The following is a 14,700-nucleotide window of genomic DNA, read 5'->3' on the forward strand; positions in this document are numbered from 1 at the left end:
CTGGCGCAGGTCGCATCCCCCGCGTCCACCAGGTTCTTACTCTCACAGAACTTTAGGTGGTGACCTTATTCAAAATGGCGCAGGCGGCCTCGGGGGCTAGTGCGGCGGCGCGGACGCCGCGCCCTATGACCTGCTGGCAGCAGCAGAGGGGGGAGCCGGGCGCCGCCATATTGGCTGTTGTCCTGCGAGGGGAGCGGCGGCGGCGGCGGCGGCGGCGGCGGCGCGAGTGGAGCGAGAGAGCGGCGCGAGCAGCAGCATGACTCGGAGGCGGAGCAGGCCGAGTGGCGGCGCGGGTCGGCGCGAGCGGATGCGGGCCGCGGGGCAACAGAAGCCCCAGGCTCCCGAGCCCCCGCCGCCGCCGAGCCTGGAAGCGGGAGCGGGTGCAGGGCCCCCGGAGGCGCCCGTGGAGCCCGACCGCGACGGCCCCAGGGAGGAGGACGAGCCCAAGTTGGCGCTCGGACCGCAGGTAGGAGCGAGCGAGGGGAGTCCGGCTGCCCCGGCACTTTCACCTCCCGGGAGCGGGGCCGGGGTGAGCTTGGGGATGGACCATCCTCTACTGACTGGGGCTGAGGCTGAATCCCCTGAGGCGGGAGTGGAGGCTGGACCCTTCTGTCCAAGACGAAGCGTGGCCCGTCCTGTCCTGTGACCAGGGCTGCCTGCCCTCTCCCGCCGCCTCCGGGCTGGAGCAGGGGCTAAACCTTCTGGTCGTATACCCACACTGGGACTGGGGCTCTGCTCCTGAGGCCACAGCTCAGCTCTCTGCCCTTCACCTCCCCCTGGGCCCACCTGCTCCCCCACCTACCCACAGGCCAGCCTGGAGCGCTGTGGCCTGCACGGCTGCAGCCTCTTCCCTCTCCCCGCCCCGGGAGCCGCCCCACCCTTTCCCCACACTGCCTGCAGCCACTGCCCCCTCAGCAGCTGTGTGCCCCCAGCGTATGTCTCCTGTGGCCTCCCGCCTCTCCCTGCTCAGCCGAGCAGTTGGAGCAGACAGCCAGGCTGCCCAGAAGACTATTTGGTGGGGCCCCTGCACTGAAGCGTAAACCTAGCAAAGCCTGCCCTTTTCTTCCCTCTATACTTCTGACCCATAAGGTGGCCCACCCCAAACCCTGGGTTTGGTGAATCCTGCTGAGAGTGAGCTGTAGCAGGACTCAGCAAAGCTTCCAGCTTGCCACCTGGAAGAAGGTCACTTTCTTTTGAGCAAAGGAGATAATGGGAGGTACCCCGCCAGTGTTCACTGAGAGCCCGGGGTTGCATGAGCCACAGTTGCTCTGGGAGGGTTGTGGCACCTGGGGCTGGGTGGCTCGCCCTAAGCTTGCTCTGACGAAAGAGTTTTGAGTTGGTCTTTTGGCTGAGCCTGCCAAGGAAGGCAGGCTCCTGCAGGAGTCTTGGAGGGTCGGATGCAGCGCCGGATGAGGATGAGGCGTGGCGGAAGATGCGTTTGGCTCTGCAGACACTGCATCGGGCAGCAGGGGACTCTGGGAGGCTGGTGCAGCCAGAAGGCATGGCTCTTGACAGCCTTCTAGTAGAATCTCTGGAATTGTGCATGTGAGTGGGGATGCCATTTGGGGTACCATTCCCAGAAAGCCTTCCCTATCTTCCCAACTGCGTGAGGTGCCCCCTTTGTGCCCACAGCCCCGTCTGCTTCCTTTGGTAGCACTCCCCATTCTTCATTGAGACATTCTGTTGATGTATCTGTTCCCTGCACTGCACTGTGAACTCCACAGGGGCACAGACTATGTCATCGATCTCTGATCCTCCATGCCTAGCCCTGGGCCTTGCTGACACTGAGTAGAAATACCTAGGTGAATGAGAGAGAGAGTGAATCCGTTGAGAACCTGTGCTTATTGTAACCCAGTTTTAATGCTGGTCTCCTTTGTGTTTCAGATTACAATAAGATTTTTAATTAATGAAAATGTCACCACTTATTGAGTGTCAGAAGCCCCACCTTCATCCCCACCCCTACCCTGGGATGCAACTCCCCAGGTTGGACCCCACCCTTGCCTGGTCAGACTTTAGACCCTGAACCTGCTTCCCCCGCTGGCTTTCCTCTTTCTCTTCTCTGGGCCACCCTGGGAATGCTGTTTTCCAAAAGGGGAGCATTTAGGTCCGGAGAGCCAGGGGAGTTGTTGTCTTCTCTTCTTCCCACTCACCTGCAGCACTTTAGGGTCCCCTGCCACTTGGCTAGGATATAGTATTCTTGGCCAGAATTTTGGATAATGGCTTAACCATTTAGTTTTTATTTAGGACACAACTTTGCTAAGAGCTATAAGCTTCATTATCTGCTCCACTGCTTGACCTGCCAGTTCATTAATTTATTCATGCCTGACACTTTATATACCATACTTCTAATCTTCCCACCACCCCTGTTCTTTCCTCAGCATTTAGTACAAATGTGATGTGTTAATTATTGGTTTAATTATTGGTCTGCTTTTGCTACAGAAACTCTGAGAGTGCAGGAACCACGTCAGTCACTATTGTACCCCTATGCCCATGATTAACAGATGTTAAATGAATGAACTGAAGGATATAAATACTATTTCCCCATTTTTCAGATGAAGAAACAGAAACTCAGAGCAAGTAAACATTTGCTCAAATAACTCCCACTCCAGGTCTCAGGTGCCTTCTGCCCCTCCGAAAAAGGACACTCTTGTGTACTGTGAGGGATTTGACAAGGCTTTTTTTTTTTTTTTTTTTTAAACACTATAGCCGCAAAGAGGTGAAACAAATTGACAAACTGTCTTCTGATTGTACCCCATTTTTTTGCTGGGGAGGGTGTTTCTCAATGCCAGAAGCAGGTGCCCTGGTGAAAAACACCTGCTGAAAGGGTTGGGGTCATTGTTCTGCCCACTAGCGTGCCTTTGGTGAGAATCTCTGTCTCCCACTGCCGCTTAAAATTCTCTGTGTGCACAGAGTGGGTACATAAGGTGAAACTCAGTGTTGCATGCCAAACTGAAGCCAAAGATGGCAAGTAGGACCACTTGTAGTCCACAGACAGATTCTAAAGTCCCAAGTCACACATTGTTTTGTTTTTGTTTTGATTTAAGCCGGTTTTTTAAAAACCAAAAGATTCCCACAAACTGGATTTGTGGCATTTCTTAAAACGAAAAATCTGGTGCTGCTGTGCCCACATTTCTATAAGTCAGTAATCTGCAGTTTCTGAATAGTGTCTTCCCCTGATATGAAGGACACCTGATCTGTGCCAGGCCCTGGGCTAACTGGGAATGCAGAAGTGAATCAGATGTGGTGCCTGCCCACAAAGGGCTCATGATCCAGAGAACATATGTACAGTAATTGCAGTTAGGCTGGAATAGCCATGGTTCCTGAGTTCAGGTTTGAAGGCCCCTCTGGTTCCATCCAGTCCCCTTTGCTCATTTGCATAACTTGTTCACATTTAAATGCAGAACCTTGAGCTAGCGTATTTGGGATTGCAAAAGTCCTTACTTCTAGTTGTTTCAGGTCACTAAACTATATTGATGTGTTCACTAACAATCCAAACCCTCGTTTACTAAATAAGACTAAAACAGTTACTGCCTTATTAGCAAAGGAAAGGAAAAAAACTTACAAAGCAGCTGAATAAGGCAGTAGTGAGAAATAGGGTTTAGTATTTCAGACTTGGGGTGGTCTCCCAAGTTCAGTCTCTAGCTTTGTGACCCTGAGCATGTTTTGTCCTCTCTCTAAGCCTCATCAGCAATATCTAAGAGAAAGTGGAGCAACCAACATAGCATTTAGAACATCGGGGCTTCTGAGGCAAGAGCAGGAGTCAGAGATAGTGGTAACTGTGCCAGATGGTCATTCAGAGCTTGAATGTTCTCACCTGCCAGTTCTGCTCTGTCTTTTGGTCTCAGTCTGCAGTCCAGGTGCATACTCAGTAAACCCTCAGGAGACTTGCCAGACTGTAAACCAGGATTTGGAGCTGGTTGAGCTCATCCTGCTCTTCCCATCTCTCAGCTCTCTACAGCACATGCTGAGACCTGCCCAGCCCAGTTTAAAGAGACTCTAGAGACCTGGTTCCCCACTGCTCAGAGTTAAACCTGCTCCTTCAAGAGACTGGAGCAGAGGATCAGTCAGTGTCTTTATTGAAACCACTTCATTATGTTTAATCCACTCAGCAAGCATTATGACCTCTGTGCCAGGGCCTTTATTTTGGGCACACGGATGACTAAGATAGTCCCTATACCTGGGGACCTCCCCCTTAAAATCACTGTCCACCCAGCCTGGCCACTTTCATTGCACGTAGTAGGACGTGATACCGAGAAGGGACTCCTGCCACCTCTGGTTTTCTCTGTAAGCCAGTAGAGATTGACTATGTAGAAATGCTAAAAGGCCTTTGAAGAGGAAGACTTACTTGGCTAATTTTTAATTTCCTTAAAATGTCCCAGAGCTATAAACTTTATATCTGGTATTAGATAGCCTATTAAGATCCTGACACCTTTATATACTGAACCTAGAATTTTTGAGAGCAGGGGCTATATTTTAATTCATTTGTGGGGTATTTATTGTGCATGGTCCTTTGTGCTCAATAAGTGGCCGTTAAACGAAATTATAGTAAAAGAAGTAAAATTTAGGTTTTTTTCCACTTTGTTCTTACCAGCCTCTATTGCTGGGCCAAGCTGTCCATCATTCATTTATTTAGGCCCATTATACACACACTGCACCCAATCTCCCACTCACCTGACCTGGTGTTAATTTATTCTGCAAACACTAATGGACACCTGCTCTGTGCCAGGCCCTGGGCTAGCTGGGGATGCAGAGGTGAATCAGTCCCTGCCCACATGGATATATTAATCGTAGTTAGGCTAGAAGAGCACCACTTCCTCTGAGTTAAGGTTCAAGTCCTAGATCCTAGTACGTGGACTTTGGAAGAGTTTTAGTCTTCTTAGTTTGTTTTCTCACGAGTATGACAGTGATGCCAGGCTCATGTTAGGGCAGCAAGTAGTGGTAGTCATGGTTATTACAGATACTTGGTACTGAAGATGCACAGATATGATAGCCTAGAGAAGACTTCTCAGAACTCATGTTTCAAGGTTGAGTATAAGTTCCTTTAGAGAAGGTAGGAGAAAGTATCTAAACAAAAAAAGCAATATAGAGACCCAGAGGCGAGAACTGCCCAACCCAGGCAGAGTAGCATGGAGTCAGGCTGGAGTGGTTAGCAGGGTTCTACAAAACCACACCAAGAAGTTTGGGCTTTATCCTTCAGGCAGTGAAGAATCAATGAAAGCTTTTAAATAAAGTGAACATGATGTCCTTGGGTAAATTCTCTGATAGCATGAGAGGAAGCAATCTCAGTTGAAGAAGCAGCCGTGGTTGCTTGATTCTACCTCTCCCTCATCCCAGCCTAACTAATCATCAGATCCCCTGTGCTTCGCTAGAACCTGTCCCAGACCTACAGAATCAGAGTCTCTAGGTCTGGAGCCCAGAAATCTATGGTTGTTAAACGGCCCCAGGTGATTGTATTGTGTGGCTGGGTCTGGGAAATGCTGAGTTGAGGGTGGCATGGGGAAGCTTTGCGGAAGCCTAGGATATTCTTCAAAGAATGGGGCTTCCCAGAGAGGGGAGCTTTTCCATAAGCAGGAATAGAAACAGCCTTAGTTTTAAAAACAAAAAACAGACTTTCCCCAGTTCTCCAGTTGTTGCCCCATTAATGATATTCTTCAACTGCTAATCTTCCTTTGTGTATCCAAAGACTTACCCATGCCCATTTGATCCTGCCATCTCTGTTGAACTGTTGGGATGGAGTGAGTTATGGGGCACAGGTCCTGCCCTTCAGTGTTCTTAGTGTTGTGGAGAAGACAGATTTCAAAAACTGGGATACATATATGATAAGTTCCATTCAAGAGATACGTAAGAAATGTTAGGACGTTCCAGAGCAAAGCACAGTTAATTCTGCCTATGGACTTAGGAGGATGTAACACCCAAACTGTGCCTAAAAAGTAAGAGGCAGAGGGAACAACATGAGTGAAGGTGTGAGTGCTTTATATATTTGGGAAAGAAACGGATATTAGGGAAAGGGGTGGTTAATGGTTCTTCCTGGCAGGATGTGCAGAGCAGAAAAGGACTGAGGAGAAGAGGTCCTATGTCCCAGGAAAGGCACTGTATTTGCACCCTTTGGTTCTATGCCCATGCTCCCCCCTTCGTCCTTCAACCTGTAGGTAGATGAACATGCTGCAGTCCTAGGCCATCCACCTTAGTTCCTCCTCGAGACTCTCAGCCCTCCAGCTCCCTTTGTGGTTCCCCCTCCATTCTGAAATGAATAGATCTCTTCATCTACTCTGAAAAGTGATATAGGGAAACTAAGGCAGAAAGAAGGGCCCTAAAATACTGAAGGGTCTTACTAGGAAGTTGTAGCCAGAGATCGTGGATGGGGGGGGTACAAAGGGGCCTTGAAGGTCACCTGTCTAGTCCTCTGTCCTGTGCTTCAAGTAATAACTTTGGATTGGGCAAGTCTCACTTAGTAAGTTTCCCTGTCATTTCTTCCAGGACAGAAGAGGAAAGAAACTAACGGGTATTGAGCACCTACTGTGTGCCAGGCCCAGGCCAGGTACTTTACATAATTTATTTCCTTCTGTCCTCACAACTCTGTGAAGTATGGTTTTATTCTCATTTCATAAATGAGGAGATTGAGGCTCAAAGAAATTGAGTAATAATCCAAGATCATACTGAATGGCAGAACTGGGATTTGAACTCAAAACAGTCTGTCTCCAAAGTTTGTACTCTTCCACCCGTGAGAAATCCGTACTGGGGTGCCAGAGTAGGTAATATGGTTTGCCTGAAGTTCTAGGTTAATAACGGTAGTTTAGGCCTTCCGGTGGCTGATTGTACCCAGGAAGCAGGTTCAACAGATGAGCCAGCCTTGTGGGGGTGGAAGGCCACTGGGGTCAGAGAGACTCACTACCTACCCTGTCCTTGACTGAGCTTGTACAACCAGAGAGCATTCTCCACAAAGCAGCTGGTGTAAAACAGCTGTTCTTTCAGGAAGGAACTGAGCCAACAGCCTGAGTGGGAGTTTGGGTGAAAGTTCCAGGGCACTGAGGTGTGGTTCTATCTCCTCCTTAAGAATTACCTTTAGCGCTGATGCCGTTTCATCAGTGACCCAGAGTGACAGAACTATGCCGTTAGCATAGCATATCCTGGAAGGGGCTAGTTCGGCTGTGTCTTTAGATTCTATCCTCTGTGTAGAGCAACTGAAATGGAGCCAGGTGGGCTTTAAGCATTTATTCATTTATTCAGGGAATGCCTACTGTATGTCAGGTCCAAACCAAGCCTAGGTTCCTGGGCACACTTAAGTGACCAAGATGCACTCCCTGCCCCCAAAGAGTTCTCATTCCACCAGGGGTTTGAGGCAGACAGAATATGTCTGTGGCACAATGTTATAGGTGCTATACTAAAAGAATTAGTTCTGCTTAGCCTGGTCCAGCAAAAACTACATTAACCTATGACCAAGATACTAGGGTATGAGTACAAATTTGCTGAGGAGTAGAACTGAGATGCTGAGGTTTGCAGGGCAAGATGTATCAGAGGAGCAGTATGAATAGAACCTAAGATTGTCAGATGTTATGCGTGGAAGTGAAGCGTGGAGAGGTCAACTGGGGCCAAGTCATGAAACACAGGGGCCAGAAGTTGTCATGGTAGTGAGCTCAACCAGAAAGGAGCCAGGAGATTAAAGAGAGACCAAGGTAGGAAAGAGGAGCTAAAGGAAGGAGACCCTTAAACTGGATAAGTACCTGAGAAGGCACATAATAAGCTTACATGAACTAGAGAAGCCTAATGTCCTGGTTGGATGGTTGTTTTAATTTGTATATTATTTTGTTACATTAATTTTAATTGCGTGTTATTTGAATTTGTGTTCCTGCCTGATTCTCCAAAATGAGACGTCTGGGAGTTTGGGAGTATTGACAACCCCATGCGTTAACCTGCCTGGTTTATGCATGTGTTCTTAAGGCAGGGATTCTATATCGTTTAATGTTTCCCAGCACCTAGCACAGTGAGAATGGGCTCTGAGCATGTTCATTGAATGAGGAAATGAATGGGTGAATGGAAGAGTAAGTGGCAATGACTGGGCTGATGAGTTTTGCTAGGCTAGGGATTAATCATTTTTCTCTGCTTCTAGAAGGGAATTTTGGCTGCTTCTGTTGTCCTCTATCTGCCTTGGTGACAGGGAGGCTCTTGAAGTTGGGTGCCTTGAGGATAGAGTGCTCTAATGGGGTCATTTCAGAATAGAATTTGGAAGCTTTTGCAGGGCCACTGGTTAGATACAGCATATGTCTTGGGGAAATCCTCTACAAACATACACGAACTCCTGGGATTAAAAGGAATCCATGAGAGGAATGAGAGCAGGTTTAGTGCTGGATATTAGATCCCAGACCTCGATAGCTGCCTGTTTTGATGACCTGGATTATTCCCCAGCAATTCCTAAATTGTAGACAGAAAGGTGAGATGGAAAATTTATTCATGCCCCCAAAGAGCTATCCAGATTCACCATGAACTGTATCATTGTTAATCATTGCTGCTAATTGTGCACCCACCAGATGACAGGCACCATTAGAGGCTTTACATTAGCAGTTCTCAAAGTGTTTGGTCTGAGGCCCTTTTATACTCCTAAAAATTACTGAGGACCCAAGAGAGCTTTCTTTTGTTGGTTTTATCTACTGATATTTACCAAATTAAGTATTAAAACTGAGAAAGCTTAAAAATATTTTGTTAACTAATTCATTTAAGAATGATAATATTAAACCTATCATGTTAACATGAATAATTTTTTAATGAAAAATACATTTACCAAAAAAAATAATAATAATAGAAGAATGGTCTCTTTCTCATTTTTGCAAATTTCTTTGTCTGGCTTAATAAAAAGAAGCTGATGCTCATATATATTTCTGTATCCCATCTGTTGCAATATATTGTTTTGAAGTATATTCTAAAAATCCAGCCCCAAACAGATAATGTAGTTGGAAAAGGGAGGAGTATTTTAATAGCCTTTCCAGGTGATTGCTGATATTCTTCTTTGCAATATAAAATCTGAGACTATATTAATGAAGTCTTTGTACTCATTCACATTCAAATCTGTTGGTTTATCTAGCACTTTGAGTGGATATTTTTACCAATGCATGATTCTAAAGCATCATACTTTGCTCATTTGGAAAATAGGTTCACCGAGTTATGCAGCTCTTCCAAATGTTTTTCCATTTCATTTTGCAATATCAAAAGACTGCATTTGTTAAAATCACCACCATTTTCACCAGAAAAGTCTTTTAAGTATTGTGAAGCTGTTAAGTTTATGACGATGGATACAAAATTCTAATTTCCAAATTTCCGGAATTCTGATTTTTGCCTGAAAGCTCGAATTTTGACATTGGCCACAAATAAAAAGTTGTTTTCCTTGAAGTGATGGGCTCATTTTGTTCATTTTTTGAGAAAATGTCTGCCAGTTTCCAAGTCTGAATAACCAGTTTGTCAGTCATTCTTTCAAGTAAAAATGATGATCCATGAGAAAAATTGGCTTCCTTTTCCTTTGATTTTAACTACTCTTATCCAGAAAAATCTAGAATACCCTAGCATAATGTTTCTCAGGCGAAGACAGAAAAGTCTTGGGCCTGGTCAGGTGAGAGAGCAGAGATAATGATTTTAATGACTGCACCCGCCAGCCCCCTGGGCTGGGAGTGGCCACATCCTGGGGTTCACCTGGCTCCTTGACTGCCCTGGGGATGTGCATGCTAACACATGTGAGTAACCCCACATTCTCAGAGATGCTTGTTTTGCCTAGAGTGAAGCAGAATTTAATCTTGGAGCTTTTTCGAGCAGATCCCAAACCTAGAAAACCCCTAGAATCTTTCCTTGCTCTTCCCCCATCTCTTACGTAGGACTAGACCTTTATCTGGAGAGGCTCTGGAATTTAAACTGAAGTGAGAAGGAATAATTGTTGCCCAGGGCTGCTGGGTTTAAGGATCAGTTCCCTAGGCTTTGTGATGAAGAAAAATGGTTGGGTGTTTCATTCATTCGATAAACATTTATTGTTCATGTTCTTGTGTGGGAATACTGTGCCTGATGTTAAAAATGCAACTTGAGAACAGCTAGTTGAAAGCCTAAGTTGACTTCGGGGCATAAGAGGTCATGATTGCCAGGTATTTGAAAAATGGCAGGAGATGGCAGTCAAAGGGAATTCTGAACGAAGAGCTTCTCTCTGCCAAAGCAAAAATTTGCAGAAACAGTGGGAGTACTGACTGAATATAACATCTCCAGGTCTCGGGATTCTCACCACCCCCCAGGAGTAGAAATGAAAATGTCAGAGAAAGAAGTCCCCAGGCCCTACCAGGCATTGTATTCAGGGGCAGGCTCCAAGGCTTAGGGTTAAAACAGCTTTGGGGGTAGCCCCAAGAATTGCCTGGCCCAGAAAGAAGAACTCAGGTATACCAAACTCAGGACAGTGAATTAACTAGATTCCAATGTAGCTTTTTATTAAGAACAGAATGGCCAAAGGGCCTACGTATTAGATTGAGTGTCTACTGCATGGAACCCTTGGGCTAAGTTTTGCGTCTCTAATGTCACTTAATTCTCTGGGGAACCTTACGCAGTGTAGGTGGTATCATCCCTGCTTCGGTTAGGACATAATTAGCTTGCCAGGCCCTGTGGTTTCTTCCTTTAACTGGACAGACAGCCTGTCCTGTAAATTTGCTTCCATTGATGGCTAATCTCATTTATTATGTGGACCAGTTCGGCTCTAGGAAGAGCCACATTATTTCCATGAATGAGGCCATCTCATTGTAGTCCCCAAGGAATGTGATCTTCCACTCTTCCACACTTGAGATTGGAACCATTCAGGGGAAGGTCCAGGGTAGGGAGATGGCCTTTCTCTGTGAGAAGCAAAAATTTCAAAATTTCAAGCAATGTCCTGCTAAGCTGTATTGCCATAGTGATACTTAACAAATCTGATTTAGCCACTATGTGCCCAGCTGAGCCCATGCCCTGTGCTACACTGTGAGAGATCCAGACAAGGATCAGACCTGATGCTTGCCCTCTAGGACTGCAACCTAATAGAAGGGACAGGAAATGTAGGTAAATAAACAAAGTGGAAGGCACAGATGCTGTAAGCAAGGCATAATGTGCCATGGAGATATGGGGAGGGGAGGAGAATTACAAGAGGGACTCTCTGGGAAAGCTTGGATGAGATTGGGTTTCAGCCCTGCCCAGCTACTTATTGGTAAACTTGGGAAGGAAGGGGGTTTGAAGCGGAGGATCCCCTTTAGCAAAGGCATGAGGTAGGGGTAGGAGAGTACAGAGAATATTTGGGGAACTTAAAGAATGGCTTTATGGGGTAGAGGGCAGAGATTAAGATGTCTAAAAGTCACCTTAAATTCATTACACATGAAAGATGCTTGCATTCTTATAAAATATAGTGACTGTATTTTCTGTATTTTTCAAGCCTAGTCCTGATTTTAAATGTTTCCCATCACTCCCATATTTGTAAGTTGAGGCAATGTATTATGGGTCTGGCACTGGACTAGGTGCTTTGTCCATCCAGTGTTCACAGCCAGCCCTACAAGTTAGGACTTAATCCCATTTTACAGATGAAGAGACAGAGACTAGAACTTTCCCAACATCCTACAGCTGGTAAGTGGGGGAGGCCCAAGACAGTGTTCTTTCCACTGCACCCTGTGTCTCCCACAGGTACTTTGGCACGAGGTACAATCACACTGATCATAGGTTTAACTTACAAGAATTCTGTATATGCTTTTAAAAGGAAAAAAACCCACTTATTGAACATTGCCATATATGGTATACGTATATCTCGGTTGTGCCAAAACTGTGTATACTGTACTTCACAGGCCATACAAAGAAATGTCAGAATAATTTTACTCAGACAAGATTTTCCTCTTATGTAGTAACTTGAGAACCTAATACCCAAATGAAATGAAACTCTGTTGTAGTAAAACTACATGTCCTGGTGTTTTTCTTAAGAATATGGTCACCATCAGTACAGGGAAAGGGACTTGGGGGTTGGCCTCACTTCCTCCGTCTGGATTTACTATGGCACCCTATGGCTGTGAAAAGTTTCCTGGGGACACTTCTCAAAAAGGCCTCCTTTGCCTTGCCTTCTCTGAATACCATCCTTCTCCATCAGTCTCCCACCCTTTCCATGAGATACCAGCAGTGGGTTAGAAGCTCTGTCCTTGTACAGTTGCAGTAAAGCAGCTGCCTTGTCCGCTGGAACATTCCCTTGACAGAAACCTTTTAGGCAGTATCTCACATAGGTTCCATGTATAAGATTTCTCTCTCTCTGGTACTCTTTTCCAACGTCCTTGTTCTTCCCCAGATGTTTCATTATGCTCCTGGTACTTCCATTTTGTTCCTTTCTTTTTCTAGAAACCAGAGACCCAGGTCAGTGTAATTATAACATTACAGATTTAAGGATACCCTGATGCCAATTTATTGTGAGAAGATGATTTTATTCGAGAAAGATGATGGCATTTATTTTCTTGTTAGGATGAGGATGATACCCTTATTCCTTTGCTTAGGCCTCTGCAAACACCTGTTACCTAGTGGTGGGTAAGTTTGGAAGGTATATCAGTTAATATAACTATTGCATGTAACAAACCACCCCAAAACTTAGTAGCTTAAAACAACACCATTTATTATTTCTCATGAGTCTCTGCGCTGACTGGGTGTTTCTGTCGATCGGGGCCGGCTTGGCTAATCTCAGCTGGGCTCACTCATGTATCTGATCTGCTGGCCAGTCAGCAAGGAAGACTCAGATTCCTCCACACGTCTCTCACATCCCTCCAGCAGCTAGCCCGGTCATGCTCTCATGGCAGGCAGAGGTGCAAGAGCGAGCAAGTCCAGCCATGCAAAGAAGCAAGTAGAAATGCATACATACTTTTCAAGATTATGCTGGCAGCAAGTTTGCTAACATCCCATTGGCCAAAGAAAGTGACATGACCAACCCCAGTGTCAGAGAGAGAGGGTTCTACAAAGTTGCAGAATAGCCCTGGTAGCAGTGGCGGTGGTGGTATAGTGGTGAGCATAGCTGTCTTCCGAATCTGCAGAATATAGGAAAGCCTCTAATTTGGGTCAGTCTCCCAATCAGTACCCCTCAATGTGACATAAAAACCTGTAGACTTATATTTCTATGTCATTTGTCCTAAAAGGAAAAAAAAAGTCCAAATAATAATTACTGTGTATTGGGCCTATGCTTTGAGCATGCACAGGGCTAGGCACTTTCCCTGTTTATGCACTGAGTCTCGCATCAACTCTGCAAGGTAGGCAGGAAGTCGGAGCTCAGGAAGTTAAATAACTTGCTCAAGGTCACCCAGCTAATGTGTGCTCAGGCAGGCATTAGAATGCGGGTCAGTGTGACCCCCAAAGTCCAGGTTCTTTTTGCCATACCTCACTGCCTCTTAGATGCACCAGGGTCTGCTTTACCCTTTCTCCAGCTCAGTTTTCTACTGAATTAAGGCTTTCTGATTAGCTATCCAAACCCGTCTTCTAAAATGCTGCTGTGATCCTAATGGAATTGTGCACCTCTCGGGAAAGCCACACATTCTCCCAAACTCAGCATTAAGTGAAAGGATCTCCCCAACCCCCAGATGGGGATTGGTCTGTGGACTGCACAGACAGCCCAAGAATTGTGGCTTCTTCCAGACATACCAGAGAAGAAAGGGGACCTTCCTTTAACCTTCAGGATTTGGAGATATCAGGGCATTTAAGCATGAGCTTTGAAGTCAACCGGAGTTCAACTCCTAACTCAGCCACTCACTAGCTCTATAACCTTGGGCAAGTTACTTAACTTCTCGAAATTTGTTTCTTCATCTTAAAAAAAAAGGGGGGGGGACTAACACCAAGTTTGCAGAGCTATTACAAGGACTAAAATTCTGTATAGAAAGTGCCTAACCCAGTGCCTGGCACATAAGTGAAGTTATTAGTATGGTTAATATTATTTCTAAGCAGAGCCTTTCCCCTCCTGGGAAACCCTGTTTCTGTCTGTTGGACAGGTTCCCCCCACCTCCACCCAGTCTGTGCAGACTTGCTGCCTGCTATGTCATCGGGAGCGCAAAGGCTGGGAAGAAGGCCCTTCCCAAAACGGACTGGTGTTGCAGGGTGAGAAGCTGCCCCCTGACTTCATGCCAAAGCTTGTCAAGAATCTCCTAGGCGAGATGCCTCTATGGGTCTGCCAGAGTTGCCGAAAGAGCATGGAGGAAGATGAAAGGCAGACAGGTCGAGAGCATGCAGTGGCGGTAGGTAACGGCTGAGAAGGGGGTCCCTGAATGCAGGAGGGCTGCCTGCCCAGAGAGATCAGGCTGTTGAGCTATTCCTTCCCTGCCCTCTCAGGTGGCTCTCCTCCGGCAGCCCCTGCACCCAGGCACTGAGGGGCTGCTGGGCTATATCCACACAGCAGTAGTGGCTTGGGTTTACAATCGGGGCAAGAACAGGGAGGCTGCAGGCAGCCCCGTTGACCCTGAGGAGAGTCTATGCAGTGTGAGGGCCTGCTTGTAGGTACTGTCGATGGAGATTCTGCCCCTTCTGTGTCACTGTGCTGCTTCAGCCCTGTGACAGCTTGAAAGCCAAACTAGTATGATACGGATGGCAAAGGTCGGTTTGCGGTTCTACCATGTGCCTCAGTTAGTAGGCCTCCAGGATGCCCAAGAGCCATCTAAGTGGCATCTCCTGACTCACAGCAGTCAGACTTTTCCTTGTTTCTCATTCCCCTCC

At 46.5% G+C, this 14,700-nt stretch overlaps 1 protein-coding gene across 10 annotated transcripts in view; it reads left to right on the top strand.

The window, feature by feature from the left end:
- The first annotated feature begins 221 nt into the window (after positions 1 to 221).
- FAM193B (family with sequence similarity 193 member B) overlaps positions 222 to 14,700 on the top strand; it is a 31,605-nt gene continuing 17,126 nt past the window's right edge. For 2 of the 10 annotated variants that reach the window (XM_040630227.1, XM_040630228.1), the window contains exons 1-2: positions 371 to 466; positions 1,090 to 1,545. In XM_040630227.1, coding sequence (XP_040486161.1) covers positions 1,433 to 1,545 — 113 coding nt within the window. In that variant the 5' untranslated portion in view covers positions 371 to 466; positions 1,090 to 1,432. Of the gene's footprint in view, positions 467 to 1,089; positions 1,546 to 6,477; positions 6,539 to 12,495; positions 12,541 to 13,982; positions 14,226 to 14,700 lie in introns of those variants that run through there. The other 8 variants (XM_040630224.1, XM_040630225.1, XM_040630220.1 and 5 more) reach the window with 8 other exon arrangements.

Source organism: Ursus maritimus, unplaced genomic scaffold, assembly GCF_017311325.1.
Source record: "Ursus maritimus isolate PB19 unplaced genomic scaffold, ASM1731132v1 scaffold_15, whole genome shotgun sequence".
Classification (NCBI taxonomy): Eukaryota; Metazoa; Chordata; class Mammalia; order Carnivora; family Ursidae; genus Ursus; species Ursus maritimus.